The sequence below is a fragment of the Mixophyes fleayi genome, chromosome 12, assembly GCF_038048845.1.
Source record: "Mixophyes fleayi isolate aMixFle1 chromosome 12, aMixFle1.hap1, whole genome shotgun sequence".
Classification (NCBI taxonomy): Eukaryota; Metazoa; Chordata; class Amphibia; order Anura; family Limnodynastidae; genus Mixophyes; species Mixophyes fleayi.
The window spans coordinates 17,681,690-17,709,671 of record NC_134413.1 but is presented as its reverse complement, the minus strand read 5'-3'; the positions used below and the strand labels follow the sequence as shown (position 1 = coordinate 17,709,671).

At 39.3% G+C, this 27,982-nt stretch overlaps 1 protein-coding gene across 3 annotated transcripts in view; it reads right to left on the bottom strand.

The window, feature by feature from the left end:
* The window catches only part of KIF26A (kinesin family member 26A), a 130,149-nt gene that overhangs the window by 21,899 nt on the left and 80,268 nt on the right, over positions 1–27,982 (bottom strand). For all 3 annotated transcript variants that reach the window (XM_075193073.1, XM_075193075.1, XM_075193074.1), the window contains exon 5: positions 8,825–9,008. In XM_075193073.1, the coding sequence (XP_075049174.1) occupies positions 8,825–9,008 (184 nt within the window). The remainder of the gene's footprint in view (positions 1–8,824; positions 9,009–27,982) is intronic.

Sequence of the window (27,982 nt, the reverse complement as noted above, 5' to 3'; positions counted from 1 at the left end):
TATCTCACAATGTATATATATATATATATATATAGTGGAGGTAGTGGCAGGATGGAACATGTAAGTGAGTGGGGCTTAATAGATTTATAATGAAGGCGGTAGTAGAAGTGGTGGTACTGCACATCACTGTGAATATATACTTCATTATTTTTTTCTTTTTAGACATTTATAAAGACAATTATCAGACTGCTTTATCATACCTCCCAACCATCCCGATTTATGCGGGTCAGTCCTGAGTCGAGTTGCTGTCCCGGCCATTCTGACCAGGACAGCGTTGTCCTGATTGGAAGGAAAGTTGGTAACTACTGTCAGCTCAATGCTGCTCTGCACAGTTGAGCGACGGTGCACTGGTGCGGACGGCAGTGGCGGTGTTTGGAGTGGAGGAGAGAACAGGCTTCAAAAGCACTAGGCGCACCCAAAGTTCATCCAGCAAGATGGCCACATACACACGGGTATTCATTTTAAGCACTTGATGCTTGTTCAATGCGCATTGCGCAATAATGTAAAGGAATGGACCTGTACAAACGCAGTTTCTGACAAAAGGTCATTTTGCTTTGAAATTCTGACAGTACCTGGAGTGCTGAGAAGCGCTAAAATTCCATAAAGTACAATGACGTTCTATAGGAATGCTCATTAAGTACATATATATACTGCTCTGCTGGGAAGTTATTACTTCTAACATTGTGTTAAAAGCGAAGCCAAAGAACTAGATTTTGTCTACATGTTTGACTACTGCAGGCCTATCTGTGGCTCTCTGGGTGTTGCAAAACTATAAACCCCAGCAAGCTTTGTCAGTAGATAGTCAGATGAGAGTTGGCAGGGTATGCTGGGACTTGTAGTTTCACAACACTCGGAGGGAGCCACAGGTTGGCCAGACCTTGAGGTATATTTACTAAACTGCGGGCTTGATAAAGTGGAGATGTTGCCTATAGCAACCAAGTAGATTCTAGCTGTCATTTTGCAGACTGTACTTAATAAATGATAACTAGAATCTGATTGGTTGCTATAGGCAACATCTCCACATTTTCAAAACCACAGTTTAGTAAACATACCTCCTTGACTAGTATTATTTTTTTTTTAAATCTTCTCTTTTATGAGCATTTTGCCGCAAAAGGTGGTTAAAAGAGTCCGACTGCAGTGCTCTGCAGTGGAATCACTGATATCAAGTACGTCATTTGTAGGAAAATAACTTGGCCGCAATATTATTTCTAATATTGTCAAAAACAAAATCTATCTTCAGAACCGATTTATGTTTTTGACGGTATGATTTTCAAATTGATAAATTCCGGTCAAGTGCAAATAAACGCACACTTGCCTTCCTGGGTAATTTAGTATAAATGTAGCTTTTGTTTGGAAGACAAAAAAAAAATGTGTCTCGATTATTGCTACTAACAGTCATTTCTGAACAAAATAATAGTGAAAAATATGGAGAAAAAACAGATCACTGCTTACTTCTTTGTTCAGAAGAATAACTATTTAGACGGCGCGTCTAAGACGGCTCCTATTGCGTAGGACACATTTTTCCCCTCCATCAGAAACGCATTATAAGAGCTTTCATAAAAAGTCACATTACCCCTTCCTTATGCACTGCTACAGCAGAGCAGACTGCTTAATAGAGTACAATGCTCTCTTTCCGCTGCGGTAGTGATATGAATTGGAAAAGGCAGTCCTAGAAACTAAGTGAGCCTTAAAATAAATGAAATTGCTGCTTCAAAAGTGTATGTGCATTGTTGGTGACAGATTCAAGGCTGAACGTCTATAAAAGCTGCATGAATTTTGTCTGGCTTCCGCTATTCAGAAAGCTTTTTTTTTTTCTTTTTTTTTTTCATCAACCTTGAAATATTCCAGAGGTGTATGGTTAAAAGTCACTCAGAGACTGTACTCGAAATGACTAATTAAAATCCATTCTCACTCGGCTCTGCTTGTTGGAGAGGGCCAGCCACAGAGATTGTTTTCAGTAATATTTGTAAGCACAGTGGTTTGATACATAAAATTCTGATGCTATTAAGAGTCATGTATTGTGACCGTCATCAGACTGCGTACATCAAGGCGTAATTAATTTATCAAACATGTGATTTTTTTTGGGAGGGGGAGGGGGAGACATACTTTCCGACATTTCAAAAAGCAAAATCAAGACACCAATAAGCTCCTCTCGTGGATTTGCCCAAACTACACCTAGATCCAGCCAAACTACGTACTGGTCTGCCCAAATAGCGCCCACATGAAAGTGAAGCCATGCCATTCCCAGGGCCATGAATCTGGACATTCCATTTAATGACTGGTGTTGTTCCACAACAACATGCTGACACTTAGGAGCACCCCATTCTTTGAACAACAATTAATTATAGATTTTTTTTGTTTTGTTTTCATACAGCATTCCATTCCCCTGACTCCACCTAGCAGTACCACAAAGGTCCAATACCTGGGAGTTCAGAAGATAGTCATTGCCACCTGTCCTAAAATGTACCAGGGCTCACAACCTTGAGTTTAAATGGATGTTGTCACCTCCGCTGATCGACAAGCTTCAACAACCTCTATCTGTGACAGTTCATATTCAAGGTCTAGACCAGGCCTGTCCAACCTGCGGCCCTCCAGGTGTTGTGAAACTACAAGCCCCAGCATGCTTTGCCGGTAGACGTCCAGTTGATTGCTGGAAGGGCATGCTGGGACTTGTAGTTTCACAACATCTGGAGGGCCGCAGGTTGGACAGGCCTGGTCTAGACTGTCACTCCTGGCTCATCCTGGGATTGTAGGCACTGGCAGGAGAGACTTTCTCCTTATCGGTGAGGGGTTAAACCATGTGTGTCCCTGGCATTTCTGCTGGGTAGGGGAGCTTGTCACCCATAATGACACACAGACTAGGGTCAATTTGATAGCAGACAAATAACCTACCAGTATGTTTTTGAAGTGTCGGAGGAAACTGGAGCACCCGGAGAAAACCCACGCAAACACAGGGAGAACATACAAACTCCACACAGATAAGGCCATGCTCAGGAATTGAACTCATGACCCCAGTGCTGAGGCAGAAGTGCTAACCACTGAGCCACCGTTCCCTCCATATATTCTGTGTATAATTGCACCATTCTAGACTAAATAATGCAAACTGAATCGAGCTAAATGGTCCCATCACCCCCCCTTCATCGCTCTTACACCTATTATTAGATTACTGCAGGCTGGACAAGGAGAAAGAATTCTGTATTGATCCTAACCTTTACTCATCATTCCCCCACCCGAAAGCAGCGACATCCAAAGCAAACACACTCTTCGTACATATCTGTAATGTCAGCTTTTTAGATGCTTCCATAAATGTTGAGCTCTCAACATATAATGCAACTGTGAAAAAAAGTGTCAATGCTCCAAGGTCACCAGCATTATAAGGAGAGCTTTCAAGTGAAAGGGAACAAAACAGACAGACTCTAGAGGCAGCTTTTAACTGTTTAGTCACAATGCGGGTCGTCAGTGTCGTATCCCTCTGCTGTGAGGGGCTGAAAGCATTCTTACCCACAGTTTGGGCAGCCCGTTTGTGGTCTAAACTAATATCCATGATAATAGTAGCTGTGTGACCTCACTAATACCTAGTAACCTCAATGAGGCATGAGCATAGGCAAATCAAGGGGGGTTCCTAGTGCCTGGAAACCCCCTCCAAGCCTGGGGCAGTGTATAATTGAGGTGGCTGGACCATGCCCCCGCTTCCCACGGCTCTGCTTGAAAAGGGAGAGCTGTGTGCACCTAACAGTAGTGCACGCAGCATTACCCATGTATATTATGGGGATAGGAAGAGTTGGAAAGCAGCCAAGCACTGTCTAAAATTATAGCTACGCCCCCATGCATGCTGGTCACGCCCACTGGTGGCGTGGTGTGGAAACCCACCTATACAAATCCTGCGTTTACCCCTGATGAGGTACTATGTGCCCCCGCACTAGGAACCAGTGACATTGTCTCTCATGTCTCAGTGATGTTACTAATTACTAGTGAATTGAAAGGCTAAATTCTCATAAATAATGGTTCAGCCCACAAATATGTTGGCTTATGCCTCATGGATGTTGTCAGTCTCTAGTGGATTGATGGGGCTGCATTCTCTTGAATATTGTTCCAGTCCACAAAATGGCTACCTTCCCTGTGCCTCATGCCTCATTGATGTTGCTAATTCTAATTCATTTTCTTCAGCCTAGAAAATCGCCTGTTGTGGTTCATGTCTCAGTGTTGTTAACGCAGCAAATTGATCGGCTGCGTTCCCTTGAAGATGTGTTCTGCTCAGGCTATTGAATGTTTCATACCCCCAGATCTTTCCCTGGTTAATGCTCCAATACAACTGTCCTCATTATTTCACTCCATCAATATGAATTCTTATGGAACGTGTTAATGTTCTCTCAATGATTCTCAGCACTTTAAGATGTTGTCTTTTGCTCACACTATCCATTCCCCAATCAAATTTCTTCATTACTTCGCTGCAGAATCAATCTAATTAGGGATGTCTATGCTTGGTGCCAATATGTTCCATTCAATGTAATTTAAACTGACAGATATGCATAACCCTTACAAAATTGGTTTATGGAAGATATTTCATACAAGCTGTTTGTGTGCTTTCGTGACCCCCAGCTGGCAGTTTTATATGCTAAGCTAAGGCAAGATCTTACTGTGTGTACTTCCTCTGAGGACAGAGTACCTCCAGATTTAGGAGGGGGGGGTAAGTAACTCGATAAAATTTCACACAAAAGTAAGGATATAAGTCTTGCAGCAGCATATCTACTACGCTGAATAACAATTGACCAAAGCTAAGCAGTTAGTGAAGAGAATCTACGCTCCCTGAAGATACCAGTGCCGATCTGTTGTCACTATAGAGGTATATTTTATACATTGCACGTTCTGCATTAACATCCAGCTTAATGCACCAGTGATCAGCAGCGCTCTCTAGCAGTGCTGATTTTTTGATTTTTTTTTTTGTTCTCTTTTGCACAAGGCTGATTTTGCTGAATTGCGAGTTTGAGAACAAATGACAACCAATTAGTAAAAGAATAATGCAAGTTGTTTCAAAACACACAAAAAGAATACCATGTCATGTTTTTTTTGCTTTTGTTATTTAGAAAAAGTCATAAAATGGAACAACTACTCAAAACCCCAAAACATAAATATATTATATGTATATGTATATGTATGTATATACACACACACATATACATACACAGTGTTCCCCGTCTATAGCTGGGGACTACACTAGAATCCACCAGGTTATAGAGCCTACAGAAGAACACTAAGATATGTCAGGTGGAGGAGCTTGCGCCGCCTTCTGGAAGGGGATATTTAGTACCCGCGCTGCATCTCATAAAGCGGTATAAAAGGCTTCACTAGTACCAGGGCACACTACATAAATAAATAAATATACATAATCAGGACTGAAGGTATTCGGGAAGGGGATTTTTTTTTAAAAAAAAATTTAATCTGGCTATCAGTATACTCATGGCCAATATTCACGAGGCCTGACAAATATTCACCAGGCCTGACCAAAATTCACGAGGTCTGACCAATATTCACCAGGCCTGACCAATATTCACCAGGCCTGACCAATATTCACGAGGCCTGACCAATATTCACGAGACCTGACCAATATTCACCAGGCCTGACAAATATTCACGAGGTCTGACCAATATTCACGAGGCCTGACCAATATTCACGAGGCCTGACCAATATTCACGAGGCCTGACCAATATTCATGAGGCCTGACAAATATTCACCAGGCCTGACCAATATTCACCAGGCCTGACCAAAATTCACGAGGCCTGACCAATATTCACGAGGCATGACCTATATTCACGAGGCCTGACCAATATTCACGAGGCCTGACCCATATTCACGAGGCCTGATCAATATTCACGAGGTCTGACTAATATTCAAAAGGCCTGACAAATATTCACGAGGCCTGACCAATATTCACTAGGCCTGACCAATATTCACAAGGTCTGACCAATATTCACGAGGCCTGACCCATATTCACGAGGCCTGACCCATATTCACGAGGCCTGATCAATATTCACGAGGTCTGACTAATATTCAAAAGGCCTGACCAATATTCACGAGGTCTGACCAATATTCACTAGGCCTGACCAATATTCACAAGGTCTGACCAATATTCACAAGGTCTGACCAATATTCACGAGGCCTGACCAATATTCACTAGGCCTGACCAATATTCACCAGGCCTGACCAATATTCACAAGGCCTGACCAATATTCACAAGGCCTGACCAATATTCATTCACTGTTTCCTAGTGATTCCATAGGCTGCATTCTCATGAATCCTGATTTAGCCCACAAGATATCTGCCTTCACTATGCTTAGCTAACAAGTGCTGTTTAAAAGGAAATATTTACCAGCTGAGCAACTTATATTAATTAAGAAACATCAAATGCTTCTCAATCATAAAAAGTGTTTAAGTGATGGAAATGTTAACAATCAACTTGGAAGTATTTTGAGCACAATATCAAAGAGTGGTGTGTGTGTGTGTTGACTTTGAAAACCATTTCACAAGGGTGTCCTAGTTTAAAGCACATACATAGAGCTCCAGTAATCTGCCTTTAAAAGAGAATATTCATTTGCACAGTGCTCACTGAATACACACTTTTATATGTCCCCTATTAAGGATTCTTAGAAAATGACAGGCACTTAAAACATGCCCCGGTAAGTGTTACACAAATAAAATGGAACAGAGATCCTCTAGGAGAAAAAAAAACACATATATATATATATATATATATATATATATATATATATATATATATATATATATGTGTTTGACATACAAATTTTCTCAGCCTGTTGGAAAGGAGTCAGGAAAAGGCAAATTAAGATGCTCTGCAGCATTTTCAGGGAAAAGATGTCTTTTTAATGCCAACGGATGATAAATTACCTTAAGTAGCACATTAATGTCAGAGATTGAGTGTAATCCAACTTCTTTCCAGTGTCATCATAAAATGGCTTTCAGACATCATTTGTACTATTCCAACATTAAATTTAATAACTTCCACAGAGACCGCGGGAAAAATTCAGTTAAAAGGAACACGCTGCATTGGCTCATTGCTTTTAAAGGGTGAGTTTATCTAAGTGGATGGAACTGTTTGATGTTTCCAACACATTAATACACAGAGTGGGTAATTTCCTCCATTATGTTTATCAATGGTGGGAGGATTCTGTAAGGATTCTGAAGAAGGAAGAAGCTTAAGCGCACAAACATAACAGCATTTGTAAAGTACTGTAGCTAACTGCAGAGAATATGGAACTATTAGTAGATGTTATTACTGATTCCATCAGTAGATGTCCTGATGTAATATTAGCCGACATAGGATTTCAGGTGCATTGTAGACAGGGCAGAAGTGACTGTTCATACATAGTCCAAGGGCACTGTAATCTATACGCATTAGGGGCCTCATTTTCTTTTGTACAACAGACGCCAGTTGGTGCATACTCAGAAGAGGCCTCTATCAGCTCTTATCAGACGAGGGGCCGCGGCAGGAGGCTACAGTGACTACAAGACATATCTCAAATGGATTTGGATAGCTAGGATCTGCACACTGACATGGGTGTAGGAAATGGGGGGCAGAGGGGACAGTTCCCCCCCCCCCCCACAATTTCTTTTGGGTGGGCAAAGACTGCGTTTTGCCCACCATGAACGTCTACACAAAAGTCTCCATGCTGCTTTCTGAAGTCATGGTATCTGTTCTAAACTTGTGAAACTTTTTTAAATGATAGATTGTCTTAGTATGACTACCAAATGTTATTTAATATAGATTGCCTTAGTATAGATTCAACGCAGATTGATTGATTTGATTATTTAAAAAACTCTAAGGGCTAGATTTACTAAGCTGCGGGTTTGAAAAAGTGGTGATGTTGCCTATAGCAACCAATCAGATTCTAGCTTTCATTTATATAGTACCTTCTACAAAATGACAGCTAGAATCTGATTGGTTGCTATAGGCAACATCCCCACTTTTTCCAACCCGCAGCTTAGTAAATCTAGCCCTAAGTGTTCCGTTCATAAACATTCAATAAATAACTTGTATTGATGATGAACAATTATTCACTTTACGTTTACCCTGAATTTCGTGCATCCAGTAACAGACATGAGATGCAGCAATTTAAATTTATAGCACATACTATAACCAGTGAGGCAGTGGCTATAGATTTAAAAATACTCCCAATCATATAAGATTAGGCTGTCAATGAAATCTGAATAAAAACTAGGTTAACGACTATGAAAAATGTACATTTTTAAGATGAACAATTGAATTTATCTATCTAACTAACAGCTACTGCACTAATTGGTAGTTAATGTTAATAATAATATTTATTTAATAATGTATAAATACATTTTTATAGTAAAATAAACAATGAAACTAGGGTTGACCAAACCCTGAAACACTGTTAAAAATGAACATAGGATTGGGAGTCTTGGTATATCTACAGTGACTGTTACAACTGTCAAAAAACTAGATACCTAGCTCGAGAAAAAGGGGCTCCAAGCCCTAAAGTAGTCCTTGGCCTTTTGCCCCCCCGCCCCATGAAAATCTTCGTTCCTACGCCCCTGCACACCAGTACTGTATTACACTTGCATGTGAATGCCAATGATTCACTTCTCAAAGCACAAGGGGCCATAAGTGCAAATCAAAATATAATAATCAAAGTTCAACAATGTATGCCAAGCAATGAGGGTAACCACGTTTCTGCAGTAGAAATGTCTTACAATGTATTTGTACATGTACTTTGGACTTTGTATATGGACTTCCAAGACATATACTATTTTGAAAAAGACTAGTTCATTTTGTGTTTCATACCTTTCCCATGCCGGGGTTGTCCTTGATTTTTGACACCGCTCTCATTAAACACGGAGGAGCCGGGGGTGGACATAACTGGAGAATGCCGCTGAAGTTCGTGGAGTACGTGGAATACTCTCGGGAGTGAGGGAGTGGAGGGTGATACTTCTTGCGCTTCGAGGACAAGTTAAGCTTCTGCGCCGCTCTGCAACAAAGTAACAAGAAGAAGAGAGTCTTAAGTGCGAACCCAGCGTAATCCCGGCCGTCAGATGTTCATTGTCATTTCTGCCCGTTTAACAAATCAAGTCGTTTCATCCTAATCACATTTCATAAGAACATATCACCAGGAGACCCATAGACGACAATGTGGGCTGAGATGGAACCAGCAAGTTGCTGGTTTAATTGGTCCCCCTTTAGATTTTCAATTATTCCGTAACTTTTTATTCGACAGCTTGACAGCTGAGTCCAAGACTTCTGGAATCTCATTGACATCGTAAAAAATGTTTGAATGGTCCCCTAGCCGCTCTCTGGACCAGATGGGCTTCCTACAGCCAGCAGTAAAGAAGATATTGCACGGTACTCTAACATCTTATCAACGCAACCAAACTACAATCTCATACATATTACTAGAAGACAGAGCAAATGAAAAGTGTACACTAGACGTATTCTTTCATTTGATAAAGCAATTTGTGCTGCCGGTGAAAAGCTTTCATATTATTACCAGCCACTGAATTAACACGGCTTCAAGTAAAGACCTTATCAGCAATATATAAACATATGTATATTCCATTGGGATCTGCTAAAACGCTCTGATACATTAGAGAACATTTAAAGCAATTATAGTAAAAGTGCTTTTTGGTTCGCTCAACGAAATATGCTCTGAGAGGTTCTATATTGCAGGTAAATGGCTGATAATTTTACACTTGAATAAAAAAAGGTATAAAATATACAATTATATACGAAAGTTCCTGCAGATCTTTTGCTGCCAAGTCAGTATTTACAGTTTATGTCCCACCTATATTCCTGTGCATGAGTATAGCCTTACTGCCTGTCCTCCGAGCCACATGTTTATGTCTCGCTATCCAATTTTATCTATGACTTCATCATCATCTATTTATAAAGCGCCATTAATTCCGCAGCGCTGTACAGAGAACTCGCTCACACCAGTCCCTGCCCCATAGGAGCTTGCAGTCTAAATTCCCTAACATACACACACAGAGAGAGAGATACAATTACCATTTTTATTACTAATTGCATGCCTGTATAATTATCTGTTTACTACATTCGTAGCCTGGGATCATAAACTGCTATAAAACTGCTGATATATATATATATTGTCTAAATAAAATGTATACTAAAACTCATTTCATTGGTTGAAACTTATGCCATTCAAATTATGAAGTACCTATTGGTGGATAGTTATTTAAATAACCAGCCCGAATTACACACTGGTTGCCTCACAGTAGAAGCAATTAGCGAAACTTATGTCAGGTGTTGTTTTTAGAAGGAGTCTGTGAGTCAGGTCAAGCAGGGAGTCCAGCATGGAGCTGGTTATAAGAGAATCATAGATATATCAGAATATAATTTTTGCTCTATTAAGGAACTTCTCTATATGAATCTAGTGGTAGATAAAAAAAAATGTCATTAACAGAACTTAAAGCAGATATACTGTGATGAAATTCTTAAAGGATTTTTTTTTATCATAAATCAATCCAACTAGGTCTCTATTGTCTGTGTCAGATTGCTAGAAACATAAAACAAATTGTGACAGTATAAAAAATATCCCAAAAAATAAGAGGAAAAAGATACGAAAATATTCATATAATTTAAAATTTAACTATCTCTCCATCCTGGCTGCCAAACATCTGAGAAATAGCATTGGAACTGTGATTTGTATAACTAATTAACCAGCTGTGATGAATGTCAGCTGTAGAGATACCAAATGGAACAGGGAACATATAGCTAATTATGACCGTTTTGTCATTAATATACTAAAAATGAATTTTGTCCTACTATAATAAAATATTTTGCTACACTATCCCTTTCCTGACAGGCACTTATTTATATATATACTATGATTAAGAAAGCATAATTGGTATACTATAAGGTGCTGTTCCTAGAAGGAGCCTGTGAGTCAGGTCAAGCAGGGAGTCCAGCATCTAGCTGGTTTCAAAAGGATTCATATACATATCAGAATATGATCTTTGCCTTACAAAGGAACTCCTCTATATGTATCTAGTGGTAGACAATTAAAACTGTCATTAACAGAAAACCGATATACTGTGATGAAATCTATTCTAATCTAAGTCTCTATTGTTTGTGTTAGAACACTGGAAACCCAAAATAAATTGTGACCATATAAAAAAATACTCCATAAGAATCATAGGAAAAATATATGAGAATACCTATACAATTTAAGATTTATCTATCAGTCCTGGCTGCTAAACATCTGAGAAATAACATTGGAACTGTGATTTGTATAACTAATTAACCAGCTGTGTGAATGCCAGTTGTAGAAAAAGTCGGTGTTTCTGAGTGAATATATACCAACCGAAATAGGGTATATGTAGCCAACTATGATAGCTTTGTCATAAATATAACAAATACGAAATACTAAAATATTTTGCTACACTACCCCTTTTCTGACAGGTGTATATATATATATATATATATATATATATATATATATATATATATATATATAATTAAGATCAAGAAAGCATAATTGATATACTATATTCACATTTTTATAGATTCTCCAGTTATTGAAAATATTTAGAATTTCAGCTATGCACTAGAGACTTTAATTCTCATTGTTATGTGGCCACAAATTGGGTAATGTGGGATATACAGCAATACTGCTTCAGCAGCACAGATGTATATATGGTACCATTTGTATACAAGAACACATGTAGAATGTCCTTAACTGATGCTATACGTATTTAAACGCCAAAAAAAAGGAGATATACTAGCCTTGCACTGGTACAGCAGAACAGGTGTATATAAACATGAAATAATTTGCCATCTATATACCAACGTGGCAATTCGTGTGATTTGAAGATTAACACAGTAACACACTTACCAGGACTGTTTATATTCCTTATTACTGTGGATCTCTGGGTCTTTACTGACATATTATAGTGACATACTCATCAAAGTGACACTGACCCTATACCTCATCTGTGTAAACCACACGTGACTGTATGATTCTCATGTCCATATGATGGAAACACAATACACTTACCTTATATGATCACTGTTTATGAATTGTTGGTATTTTCAAGACCCCATCACAAGATATCTGTATAATATAACTACCATAGATAGAGACTCCCGGTATATATTTACGGAACCAATTAAAGTGTATTGATCAGCATTTTTGAGTGTTTTAATGTTCATTTTACAATGACAACATACACCTAGAAATGGTCAGAGTGATTTGTGTAGATCATGGGCAAAATCAATATTTTCCCAATTTTCCAATTGGGAAAGCTGGCAAGTATGATAGGGTACCTCAATGTGCCCACATCCGTATCTACGAGTGGTGTATGGACCAATGTACAGATGGAACATTTCTTTAGGTAAACAGCGCAATGAAGTCGCCCCACGGCACTTTAATTGTGTCATTCAACTCTACGGGCCAGCAGCGCAATCAGGCCTGTTCCCAGTACCTCGAAGGACCATCAATCAGCTAAAAGAATAGTTGTGCATTTGTAAACGGAAAACCATGCATAAAAGTGCAAAAAAATAATGCTGCAAATCACATTTTGTGCTGGTCATCAATTCTCCCCTCTCGAATAGCATAAAGTACGAGATCTCAGTGCCAAAAGTTGTTCTGGTTGAAAACCAGGCACAGTTGTCTGTTATGAAACAAAGAAACTAGACATAAATACAAATATTATATATGCTTGGGATATATATGCACAAAGTGGTTAAAATCTGGAAAAAGTTATATTTTGCAGGATATATTTCATTTACGAGAAAAAAGTAGGAACAGTGAAGCCTTAAGATAACGAAAGCCTGAACGGATCTACTCTCATTATTGGAGTTTTAAATATTTCATACTTAATGATCCAATTAGTGGTTTCTCGCTACATTTTTACCTAATCGATGACTGGTTGTCTAACTCAAGCTAAATACATAGCGTTATATATACATTAATACGCAATGCCTGTACACACACTCCCCAGAAATCAATTACTGTTGTTTCTATGTTATTTTTATATGCCATATGTATAGGGTGTTTTTTTTCTTTGCCCTTAGAAGCTTGTCAGGAAGTAGAAGACACAAATCTTCAATATGCAATCAAAAGTAGGAGAGAGGTCTGATGAGATAATTACATTTCCAAAAGATTCTGCCTAGAAATTCCCCAGTGGAACCTTTAGGGGGGGGAAATGCAGCAATTCAATTCTCTCTGAATGTTCCAGTAGACAAATCTTGCCATTAATGGAAATACAGCTTTGCCCAATATCTTCACGTTTTATTTGCATACACATATCAGACCTGAAGCGGGCAGAGAGGATGTTAGCACATGCTATTTGGCTCATCTACTCTCAACGAAACATTAAATTAGGGAAGATATAAAGCGCATAACAAGCTTTTCCTAAAGAGTCACTGTGTTAATCTGTGTATATTAAGATGCAACATTAAACAGACACTTTATCATCCTTTGAAAATCCTCGGGCGAGTTAAAATATTAAAAAAGAAGAAAATAAACATATTTTACACTTAAATGGTATGGAATTAATAAAAAATAAGAAGTCTACTTGCATTTTTCTTACGGGATGATAAAAAATGCAGCCATTCAGAAAGTGCTATTTAGCATGAGACTTCTGAAACCGTTCAGTTGCTGCATATCCAAGTGGACATTCTTATTTTAAGTGCCATCTGGTATCTAGTCATCTCGTGATGGTGAACATATACCTAAAAGCCCCTTGGATTTTAGTATCCGCTCTGACCTGAGACATTGACAGTTGTCAGGATCTTCAGGACATGGGACAACATATATAGTGTATATCCTGTGTTTGTTTGTTTCTGTATTAGCCGACCATGGATATCTGTACATGGATCAGGCAAGGAATACTGTGGCCTAGGCGCTAACAGACTAAAAAAATAGACATCCACATTGTCCTAGCAATCAGCGTTCTAAGCTTTATGGTGTTAGAAGTGGGAAAATCTAGAGGGCATCCAGTCTGTCTTCCTCATGTGCCTTGGGCAGCACAGTAGCCTAATGGTTAGCACTTCTGCCTCACAGCGCTGGGGTCATGAGTTCAATTCCCGACCATGGCCTTATTTGTGTGGAGTTTGTATGTTCTCCCTGTGTTTGCGTGGGTTTCCTCCGGGTGCTCTGGTTTCCTCCCACACTCCAAAAACATACTGGTAGGTTAATTGGCTGCTATCAAAAATTGACCCTAGTGTTTGTTTGTCTGTCTGTGTGTGAGTGTGTGTCTATATAAGGGAATTTAGACTGTAAGCTACAATGGGGCAGGGACTGATGTGAATGGGTTCTCTGTACAGCTCTGCAGAATTAGTGGCACTATATAAATAAATGATAATGATGATAACACTAGATTTAATATCACGCATTATCTTCTGCTATTGCCATACTCAGATGGCAATAACAAAAGGAAGATTGTGGCAGTACATGTACCCCTATGGTTACCTACGTTGGAAAAAGCCAGCGAATCTCTCCACCAGTGGGGTCAACCACCGATGAGGGCACAGCGGTAACCTCTGATAGGTAGGGAGAAGGATTATCTCCGACAAAAACACCCGGATATAGGGCTGCCAAGGTATATGCCCTCTCTGCTCTGTCCTAAAATCACCCCTGGCTAAGATAACGTCTAAATGCCACCATGTGTATAAATCTATAATAACAATAAGTGAAAGAAGGTGCCAACGATAACAAAAAAAACTCATGGTCCTCCTCCATGTCCTAGGAACACACAAGTACCCAGACATTCCTCAAAACCCCAAATATTTCCACGTGATGTAACCTAAATGTGACAAGTACAACAAACTTCTATATAATCATGCTTGATACAAGTGTCATCCGAAAGGAAAGTATCCTTATCCAAAGCTTGTAACCTTAAGTTTACTTCCATCATTTTCTCCTTTCATAGCACAGAAAACATTATTGTATCTGGTACTTCAGAAGGGATTATGTCTACAAATTTCCTGCTTCTCCAACTGATCTTCTGCCTGGGTGAAGAAAGAGATAATTCTGGTAACTATTCTCTTCCATATTAGATCAGCTTCTGTTGTGAATCTTTTGTTGGTATTCAACAGACAGATTAACTTTAATCCAGTCTAATTTGTGCTTCCCTGAACCGCAAATGCCCAAACACGGTCTCCTCTGTGCTTCCTTTGTCCTCCTTTCCTCCTAACTATCGTCTCCAGAACAGGCTTCGTCACTCTTAAAACAATTGAGATTTACCCAGTTTGTTCAACCGAAAATCTGAAAATCAGGATGATGAAGTTCTGAACCGCTTCCTGTACTTATGTCTTGTATGGTGACTAAAGTCATCTGATAATTAGCTTTATAGCAACCAGTTGTCTCGCTACTAATCTGCTCCAGAACACACAGCTCCTGGGCGTAGGTCCAAGGAAATCCAGATTCACTTGGACATCCAGATTAGTTACCATTGCGACACACGTGCCAGCAGATTTTTCACCTTTGCTTTGTTTGTTTGTTTATGACCCAGTTTATTTTTATGTAAAATATTAGTGGTAAACTATGGCTGCAATTAAATATTATTCTATAATAAAAACAAACAAAACATCACAATATAAAAATATATTAATAAGAAAATGATAACTATAAACGTACGTATTGGAGGACTCTGTCTGCTGAATAAAACCTGGTACTTGTGTTTCTGGAAGATTTCAAAGAAAAAATCGTAAAATGTTTTATTTTTACGCAAGATAATGCCTAGCTATAGACTAGAGAAGTTGTTGTAGCCCGTCGTACGAGGGAGAGATTTAGAAAGTGATCTAGAAGTGAAAATGTTAAGACACACTGGTCAATTTAAACACTTATTCAGAATTTGCTACCATTATACACCCATTGTTGTTGTTTTTTGAAGCTTGCAACCAGGGGAGGGCTGGCAAATTTTAGCCCGGGGGGAGCAAGACTCAGGGGAGGGCTGGCAAATTTTAGACCGGGGGGAGCAAGACTCAGGGGAGGGCTGGCAAATTTTAGCCCGGGGGGAGCAAGACTCAGGGGAGGGCTGGCAAATTTAAGCCCGGGGGGAGCAAGACTCAAGGGAGGGCTGCTAATTTTTGTGGCCATAACTTTTATATTTTTTAAATCCCTGCAATGCCCCTTGTGCTACAGCTCAAAGGTTAAATGAGTCTCTGAAACAGATGACTTATTGAACCACGCTCATTGAACCGTACCTAATATATAGATTGTAGTTTTCACAGTAACTTATTTCTCACAAGGTTTTCTATGCCACATTTGGAGGTGTCCTTATGGTTAAACCCTTTTTTGGTTTGGATTGTAAGCCTGAACTTAGTAACATGGTAACGCCGGCTATATAACTAGTAACATGGTGACACAGGCTATATAACTAGTAACATGGTGACACAGGCTATATAACTAGTAACATGGTGACACAGGCTATATAACTAGTAACATGGTGACACAGGCTATATAACTAGTAACATGGTGACACAGGCTATATAACTAGTAACATGGTGATAAAGGCTATATAACTAGTAACATGGTGACACAGGCTATATAACTAGTAACATAGTGACAAAGGCTATATAACTAGTAACATGGTGACACAGGCTATATAACTAGTAACATGGTGACACCGGCTATATAACTAGTAACATGGTAACACAGGCTATATAACTAGTAACAAAGGTGGTGACAAAGGCTATATAACTAGTAACATGGTGACACCGGCTATATAACTAGTAACATGGTGACACAGGCTATATAACTAGTAACATGGTGACACAGGCTATATAACTAGTAACGTGGTGACACAGGCTATATAACTAGTAACGTGGTGACACAGGCTATATAACTAGTAACATGGTGACACAGGCTATATAACTAGTAACGTGGTGACACAGGCTATATAACTAGTAACATGGTGACACAGGCTATATAATTAGTAACATGGTGACACAGGCTATATAACTAGTAACATGGTGACACAGGCTATATAACTAGTAACATGGTGACACCGGCTATATAACTAGTAACATGGTGACACAGGCTATATAACTAGTAACATGGTGACACAGGCTATATAACTAGTAACATGGTAACAAAGGCTATATAACTAGTAACATGGTAACACCGGCTATATAACTAGTAACATTGTGACACAGGCTATATAACTAGTAACATGGTGACAAAGGCTATATAACTAGTAACGTGGTGACACAGGCTATATAACTAGTAACATGGTGACAAAGGCTATATAACTAGTAACGTGGTGACACAGGCTATATAACTAGTAACGTGGTGACACAGGCTATATAACTAGTAATGTGGTGACACAGGCTATATAACTAGTAACATGGTGACACAGGCTATATAACTAGTAACGTGGTGACAAAGGCTATATAACTAGTAACGTGGTGACAAAGGCTATATAACTAGTAACGTGGTGACACAGGCTATATAACTAGTAACGTGGTGACACAGGCTATATAACTAGTAACGTGGTGACACAGGCTATATAACTAGTAAGATGGTGACACAGGCTATATAGTTTAGTAACATGGTGACACAGGCTATATAACTAGTAACATGGTGACACAGGCTATATAACTAGTAACATGGTGACACAGACTATATAACTAGTAACGTGGTGACACAGGCTATATAACTAGTAACGTGGTGACACAGGCTATATAACTAGTAACGTGGTGACACAGGCTATATAACTAGTAACGTGGTGACACAGGCTATATAACTAGTAAGATGGTGACACAGGCTATATAGTTTAGTAACATGGTGACACAGGCTATATAACTAGTAACATGGTGACACAGGCTATATAACTAGTAACATGGTGACACAGGCTATATAACTAGTAACGTGGTGACACAGGCTATATAACTAGTAACGTGGTGACACAGGCTATATAACTAGTAACGTGGTGACAAAGGCTATATAACTAGTAACGTGGTGACACAGGCTATATAACTGGTAACGTGGTGACACAGGCTATATAACTGGTAACGTGGTGACACAGGCTATATAACTAGTAACATGGTGACACAGGCTATATAGTTTAGTAACATGGTGACACAGGCTATATAACTAGTAACATGGTGACACAGGCTATATAACTAGTTACATGGTGACACAGGCTATATAGCTAGTAACATGGTGACACAGGCTATATAGTTTAGTAACATGGTGACACAGGCTATATAACTAGTAACATGGTGACACAGGCTATATAACTAGTAACATGGTGACACAGGCTATATAACTAGTAACATGGTGACACAGGCTATATAACTAGTAACATGGTGACAAAGGCTATATAACTAGTAACATGGTGACACAGGCTATACAACTAGTAACATGGTGACAAAGGCTATATAACTAGTGACATGGTGACAAAGGCTATATAACTAGTAACATGGTGACACAGGCTATATATCTAGTAACGTGGTGACACAGGCTATATAACTAGTAACATGGTGACACAGGCTATATAACTAGTAACATGGTGACACAGGCTATATAACTAGTAACATGGTGACAAAGGCTATATAACTAGTAACATGGTGACACAGGCTATATAACTAGTAACGTGGTGACACAGGCTATATAACTAGTAACGTGGTGACACAGGCTATATAACTAGTAACGTGGTGACACAGGCTATATAACTAGTAACGTGGTGACACAGGCTATATAACTAGTAACGTGGTGACACAGGCTATATAACTAGTAAGATGGTGACACAGGCTATATAGTTTAGTAACATGGTGACACAGGCTATATAACTAGTAACATGGTGACACAGGCTATATAACTAGTAACATGGTGACACAGGCTATATAACTAGTAACGTGGTGACACAGGCTATATAACTAGTAACGTGGTGACACAGGCTATATAACTAGTAACGTGGTGACACAGGCTATATAACTAGTAACGTGGTGACAAAGGCTATATAACTAGTAACGTGGTGACACAGGCTATATAACTGGTAACGTGGTGACACAGGCTATATAACTGGTAACGTGGTGACACAGGCTATATAACTAGTAACATGGTGACACAGGCTATATAACTAGTAACGTGGTGACACAGGCTATATAACTAGTAACGTGGTGACACAGGCTATATAACTAGTAACATGGTGACACAGGCTATATAACTAGTTACGTGGTGACACAGGCTATATAACTAGTAACATGGTGACACAGGCTATATAACTAGTAACATGGTGACAAAGGCTATATAACTAGTAACATGGTGACACAGGCTATATAACTAGTAACATGGTGACACAGGCTATATAACTAGTAACATGGTAACAAAGGCTATATAACTAGTAACATGGTAACACCGGCTATATAACTAGTAACATGGTGACACAGGCTATATAACTAGTAACGTGGTGACAAAGGCTATATAACTAGTAACGTGGTGACACAGGCTATATAACTAGTAACGTGGTGACAAAGGCTATATAACTAGTAACGTGGTGACACAGGCTATATAACTAGTAACGTGGTGACACAGGCTATATAACTAGTAACATGGTGACACAGGCTATATAACTAGTAACGTGGTGACACAGGCTATATAACTAGTAACGTGGTGACAAAGGCTATATAATTAGTAACGTGGTGACACAGGCTATATAACTGGTAACGTGGTGACACAGGCTATATAACTGGTAACGTGGTGACACAGGCTATATAACTAGTAACATGGTGACACAGGCTATATAGTTTAGTAACATGGTGACACAGGCTATATAACTAGTAACATGGTGACACAGGCTATATAACTAGTTACATGGTGACACAGGCTATATAACTAGTAACATGGTGACACAGGCTATATAACTAGTAACATGGTGACACAGGCTATATAACTAGTAACATGGTGACACAGGCTATATAGTTTAGTAACATGGTGACACAGGCTATATAACTAGTAACATGGTGACACAGGCTATATAACTAGTAACATGGTGACACAGGCTATATAACTAGTAACATGGTGACACAGGCTATATAACTAGTAACATGGTGACACAGGCTATATAACTAGTAACATGGTGACAAAGGCTATATAACTAGTAACATGGTGACACAGGCTATATAACTAGTAACATGGTGACAAAGGCTATATAACTAGTAACATGGTGACACAGGCTATATAACTAGTAACATGGTGACACAGGCTATATAACTAGTAACGTGGTAACACAGGCTATATAACTAGTAACATGGTGACACAGGCTATATAACTAGTTACGTGGTGACACAGGCTATATAACTAGTAACATGGTGACACAGGCTATATAACTAGTAACATGGTGACAAAGGCTATATAACTAGTAACGTGGTAACACAGGCTATATAACTAGTAACATGGTGACACAGGCTATATAACTAGTTACGTGGTGACACAGGCTATATAACTAGTAACATGGTGACACAGGCTATATAACTAGTAACATGGTGACAAAGGCTATATAACTAGTAACATGGTGACACAGGCTATATAACTAGTAACATGGTGACACAGGCTATATAACTAGTAACATGGTGACACAGGCTATATAACTAGTAACGTGGTAACACAGACTATATAACTAGTAACATGGTGACACAGGCTATATAACTAGTAACATGGTGACACAGGCTATATAACTAGTTACGTGGTGACACAGGCTATATAACTAGTAACATGGTGACACAGGCTATATAACTAGTAACATGGTGACACAGGCTATATAACTAGTAACATGGTGACAAAGGCTATATAACTAGTAACATGGTGACACAGGCTATATAACTAGTAAGATGGTGACACAGGCTATATAGTTTAGTAACATGTCACAAGGTACAGCAGGGAGGCACAGTTACATACCTTTGCATCTCTTGATTACATGGGAAGTTTGACCCATAGAGGAAGACAAAACACAAACAAAGAATGACGTACGTTAAGCATTTGATCGTCTGTTTGCATTCTCTCTCCCTTTAAGGGACGCCACTTTTAACATCAACATTCTCAGCGTGTCATAGACACGTCTGTGTTACTAGGTTAACAGACAGTAAAGTAAGAACCTTGCCCACGTTTACACAACAATATACTTTTTTTTCGTTTAGAATTTTAACATCAATCTTTGTGGGGGTCTCTGATACAACAGGCCACTAAAATGACCACACTAAAATAAATTTGTTGACAAAAAAATGTAAGAAATCTATCCAGCCCAACAATCTGAGGGAAAAAACGTACTAAATAAATGTACATACAACCAACTGTCCCTATTTAGCTGGGACTGTTCTGCCATCCCAGTAGTCAGGACTTTTGTCATGCTTGAGTGTTTAGGGTTGGGTATGCCTCTAGACATCGTTCTCTCATTCATTTGTCCAAAAAAATATTATTAGATTGGTGCCCCAACAGAGCACGTTTTACCCAGAGCAACCAGATATTTCTCTCAGTGATGGGCAACCGGTGGAACTGGGGCCACGTGCGGCCCTCCGTGCCTTCACCAGTGGCCCCCAGCTCCTTCCTGCTTTATCGTCAGAATTGTTTGTTATATCTTGTAACAGCTGTATAAAATGCCTGCTAATATGTTAATACAGATAGGTGTCTCTTTCTTTAATGAAATGTATTATTTTTTACCTTATTACAGAGATTAAGAGTAATGTGGCCCCGGAAGTGTACCAGGCTGCCCATCACTGCACTAGACTGATTAAAGTTATTATTCCATTGGTGGATATGCGTTATATTATACTTGCCAACTTTTCCTCGTTGGCTTCAGGGAGATTCTGGGGGAGGTGGGTGTGCGGGGGCGGGGCTTGAAGAATCACATCATTTTGGCCCCGCCCCTAAACGATTGTCCCAATTTTGGTCAATTACAGCAAGGGGCGGGACTAAGATGACACGATATTTGTGTCATTAAGCCCCGCCCCCACCACTTATCTATTGTGGCGGCAAGAACCGGGAGGTTGCCCTGCTCTCCCGGGAGGTCTCCCAGAAATGCGGGAGTCTCCCAGACATTCCGGGAGAGTGGGCAACTATGCGTTAAAGAAAAGCAGCTAATGAATCTCTAGAGACTGAAGTGTCTTTTATATTTCTGTCTCCATTACTGAAGTCATGTTGTCTTACCTGTCAGTCTTTGATTAAATCTTGGTCTCCATGAAAATGGCCACCTCCATAGGCATCAATACATGGACATAGGACACAATTTCTGAACTGTGTCATCATGCCACAGATGGCGAGGCCAACCACGTCTTGTACTGGCTCAGCATCAGGGAGAATGCCAGACTCTTCAGGGAGTGAAGGAGATCACCCTTATTTCAGGGAGTCTCCCTGACATTCAGGGAGAGTTGGCAAGTATGCCTTATATACATTATTTATACTGTGATATGCGTCGGAAAAATTGAAACAGCAAGTTATTTTGTATATGAATAAAAATGATAATATAATAAAGAGTTCGATATAATAAAAATAACTCTCTGGAAGATCAGTCTTTGGAACCACTGAAGGAGCCATTGGTGCTAACGATCTATCTATACATAAAACATGGCTCCTACATTCCCTTGGAGGATACCACTGGAAACCACATCTTTAAAAGCAGGATAAAAATAAAAAAGCAAAGCATTAGTGTGTCAGATGTAAATACCACCGGCCACACAGCTGCCTCTACCAGAGATCTCTTCTGGGTGCTTAGTAAATCAGGCCTGGCCTCCTTTCACAATAGTCTGTTCTAGTTAACCCTTCTGCTGCTGGATGTTTCTCCACATACTGAGAGGACGCACTATAAATATATATATATTTTTTAAATAGTTAAATATTTGTGCATGCAAAGAACTCTGAAAGGAGATAGATTTCCTCTCTGTACAAAAGAAAACAGTTTGGGTTTTTTTTTTAAATTGAATAAACTTTATTAAACCTATTTGGCTAAAATAGTCAGAAGACGTGATTTGGAACTTGCTGGTAATCCCATTTATCTGAATACCTCTGTTTAAGTAATTTTAAAATATCTTACTACCTTATTTCAAATGTAAATCACTACCTACTTTTCCACTCTCCCGGAATGTCCGGGAGACTCCTGCATTCCGGGTAGGTCCATACTCCCACCTCCCGCCCACTTCATAGTGAATAGCGTCATTTTGGCCCCGCCCCCTCCGCACTTGCAAATTACCTTCCCAGAGAGGATAAATATTAAGTGGGCAAGTATGAAACACAACAAATCCAAATAATTTTGATTCACAATAACAGGCAGCAGTTGTCAAATTGCAAAGCACTAGTTATGTCATGTATAGTAAAAATGTATAGCTGCTTATCATAAAGTTCAGTATAATTTAATTAAGTGCCGCGTTTTTCTGTCATCTGGGTAATTGACATAATGAGAACTCATAATGACATTCTATTGGTATCTTTATTTTTTTTTGCAATGTATATATTAAACAAAATATCTTCTGTTTCAGTTTTTTCCTTTTTAATGGATTGAAAATGTATCTTAAATAGGAAACACATCCTCCGGTAATTGAATTGCACCAATAATGGTCTTACTAACATTAAAAATATTATCTAGAAAACAGAAAAGAATAATCTCGCTTTGCACAGGAAGAAAAAAGGTCAAACTGTCATTTCCATGAACGATATTCACCGAAACAAATGTCTTTGCTCAGAAAGACATGTACAAGTTATATGTTCAGACTGGAATAGCTAGTGTTGTGTGTATGCGAATATACCTGTAGGAAGATTATATATATATATATATATATATATATATATATATATATATATATATATATATATATATATATATATATATATATATATATATATATATATATATATACACACACACACACTTACACACATATATCTTTATATACATGCATTAATTTGGATTTACAGGGCCACCAATGATTTCAGTAAACCAGTGGATGGTTATTTTAAATATTTCAATATCTTTGTTTTTGGCCCTTAGGCCATAAAATGGGGTGAACTTAATATTTCCTGTGGACACTTGTGGGGGGGGGGGGGGGGGGTTTGAAGACCCCCTTACAATTGCACCACAGACATTATGTAATACCTTTGAATTGTGACACCAGAACACAACATGAGTTGGTCACAGTTCTAGAGACAATAAATGAGGATGCCCGTTTTAATCTATTTTGCAAAATTGAGTTGCTCCAATTGCGGGACAAGTTGCGTTTTCACTTAGTGCGCCACCTCTTCAAGCAGCCTGTGAGCCCCGATATTACTAGAAAAGTGTTAGACTGCACACCGTGCAAGACAGGAGAGAAGAGAACCTTCAACATCCAGATCGCTCAATGTTCTAATGACAAGAATGCAGACGTCAATGCGTGCCTTGTTTAGACAAGTGTCCTGGGCCGTTGCCGTCCATACCGTATTCATTCACAGACCCCTGTCCACAGATGCTTAAATTTCCAACCACAAGTCCAGGACTGAAGTCTCTCTTCTATTTTTAATTGCAAACAGCAAAGCTGTCAGGTAAAGGTGAGGTTCCCAAGGGTGATATCTTCTCTGAACTTCTACATGGGAGGACAATAAGCAAAACACCTTGGTCCACTTTGGTCCTTAGTCCTTTCTGTTCTGCAGGCAAAGGTATCACATAATGGGTTTTAACAAGGTATAGGAAGGAAACATTCCTCAAAGGAAGAGAAGTATTAGAACATGAGGACATGCACCAACGCTGGAGGGAAGTAGGTTCGGAGAAAATGTAAATATTGCTTCGCATAAAGGGTAGTGGATAAGTGTAATAGCCTCCCATCAGAGGTGGTAGAGGATAATACAGTAAAGCAATCTAAACATGCTTGGGATAGACATAAGGATATTATTAAAAAGAACTAAGGATCAAACAGGGTTGTAGGTTACCATAGGTTAAAAAATGGGCAGACTAGATGGGCCAAGTGGTTCTTAGCTGCTGTCAAATTCTATGTTTCTATGTAATGGTTGAATAAGCTATGAGTGCTCCTTCCTGTTCTGTGAAACACAGCTCTGTCTGGAAGAGGAAGACTAGGGAAGCATAGAGCTTTAAAATGAATGGGTTGTGGTGACAATTGGTAAATATTAATTGTTATAAGAAAACCATTGTCCTTAGGGTGGTAGCACAACCTAATACATGAAGGTGGATGTCTCCTTTAAATGAGTGACTGACAGGACAAGCTGACCTGTGGCTGGTGTAAGCATGGGTAGCTAATCTTTGTCTTACTTACACAAGTACCTTATTTTTCTTCTTAGGGATCAGGCATATGTTACAAAAAAGTATCCGAATTCCAAAGGGCTGAGTCTGCGGACGTTTTTTCAAGAGAGATTAGAGCTATAAAAAGTCTCAGAGAGACACATTGGGAAGTTCTCCAGCCCTGAACGACACTATGGAATGAAGGAGTTCGAATATCTATTTAGAATTATTTCTCACAGTTTTATTTATTTTAATGCCCTTCTAGAATGTACAAATAAAGGACCCAAATATTTAATCTAAAATTCTTATACTTACAAGGATCTGAGATGTCAAACTACATTGTTGCATATACAGCACAGATACAAAAACACAGATACTTAAAATAATAATAATAATAGTAAATAATATTCACATCACTGCTATAACAACATAGATAAAGACTTGGGCTGGCTGGGCGATAGCAGAGGAGCGCTAAAACCCATTTCTACTTTTAAAACTGCAAAGCTATAAAACTAAAGTACATATTTGAGAGCATTTCTGGTGGCTGAGAAGGAGCTGAATGCTTTTATAATGCTGTTAACAATGTCCATTCACTTTTATGACCCTTGTGAGGATGTGGAGTGCAACAATCTGCAGGATCAATTCATTTTCCTAAATACCAGTCTGCTCTGCAAGTGTGACACTTTATAATCCTTCTAACATAGGGGGGCTGCCCGGACACACACAGTTATAACAAAGCAATTTCGTGTTATTAAGCAATAAACTAAAAATAGACCAAATTCCAGGGTGTCTTACTAATTATCATAAAGAACAGATTTTTTGAGCGTGTATAATAAACCCAAAATAACTTTTACGGGTGGTATAATTAAACTAGTGTTTTTGAAAACAGATTCTTTCCTCTCAAGGTTAAATAAAATAAGATATTCTTTATCTATTTGGGGTATAGAAGGTACAGCTGTTACCTGATACCTCTGATTTGTGGAACTCCTGCAATTACATAAAATGATGGGCAATAGTTGGATACAATTACAAGGGACATTATTGTGTGCGTATAAGCATTTCATGCATGGTTCAACTCTAAGTGTATAGAGCAGTAATATGACCTGATCACTGGACATGATCATAACACAATTATATTACACTGTATACACACATAGGACTCAACACTCCCTTAATATGACCTCATAACTGGACATGATCATAATACAATTATATTACACTGTATACAGACATAGGACACTACACCCCAACATGACCTGATCACCGGACATGATCATAACACAATTATATTACACTGTATACAGACATAGGACACTACACCTCCAACATGACCTCATCACTGGATATGATAATACAATTCTATTACATTCTATACAGACACAGGACACTACACCTCCAACATGACCTAACCACTGGACATGATCATAATACAATTCTATTACACTCTATACAGACATAGGACACTACACCCCAACATGACCTGACCACTGGACATGATCATAATACAATTCTATTACACTCTATACACACATAGGACACAACACTCCCTTAATATGATCTCATAACTGGACATGATCATAATACAATTCTATTACACTGTATACAGACATAGGACACTACACCCCAACATGACCTAATCACTGGACATGATCATAATACAATTCTATTACACTGTATACAGACACAGGACACTACACCTCCAACATGACCTGACCACTGGACATGATCATAATACAATTCTATTACACTGTATACAGACATAGGACACTACACCCCCAACATGACCTGACCACTGGACATGATCATAATACAATTCTATTACACTCTATACAGACATAGGACACTACACCCCCAACATGACCTGATCACTGGTCATGATCATAATACAATTCTATTACACTCTATACAGACATAGGACACTACACCCCCAACATGACCTGACCACTGGACATGATCATAATATAATTCTATTACACTCTATACAGACATAGGACACTACACCCCCAACATGACCTGACCACTGGACATGATCATAATACAATTCTATTACACTCTATACAGACATAGGACACTACACCCCCAACATGACCTGACCACTGGACATGATCATAATACAATACTATTATTTCTCTATGCAGACATAAGACAGTATATCTTCAACATGACTTGAACCACTTGACATGAGCCAGGCGCCGCCTCCGCACTGACAGTTGGTGTGAGAGTCGGACACCTGTAGGTTCCGATCACTGAGTCCCGTTATCTAGCAACAGGACGCCTTCCTAGCTTCCAGGCACGGCGCACGCATGCGCCGTTACTTCTGTGTCCTGTTGCTAGGCAACGGGGACGCCAGGCAGCTTCCGATCGGCGGTCAGAGAAGCTGACCGCCGACACACCTTCCACCTATCAGGGCTCATCCAGGGGTATTTATAGGAGGCTCTGGCACCCCTAGGGTGCCAGGGTATTGGTTCCACCCTGCTCCAGCACTTTGTCTGTATTCAGTTCCTGCTCAGTATTGACCTGGCTTTCCTCTGACCTTCCGTTTGGATTTCGCTCTGTACCTCGCCGCTAGTTCTAGTTACCCGATTCCTGACCTATCTCTGACTATTCTTTGGATCCCCCTATTGTACCTCGCTGTCCGTTGTTTCTGACTCGGCTTGATTGACAACGTATTCTCCACTCTTTTCCTACGCCGGTGGCTTTCTTGGAGATCCGCGACCTGCGCACTCTCTAGCAGCGAACTTCGCACTCTCTAACTAGCAAACTTCCTTGCGGGGGTCCCTGGTGAATA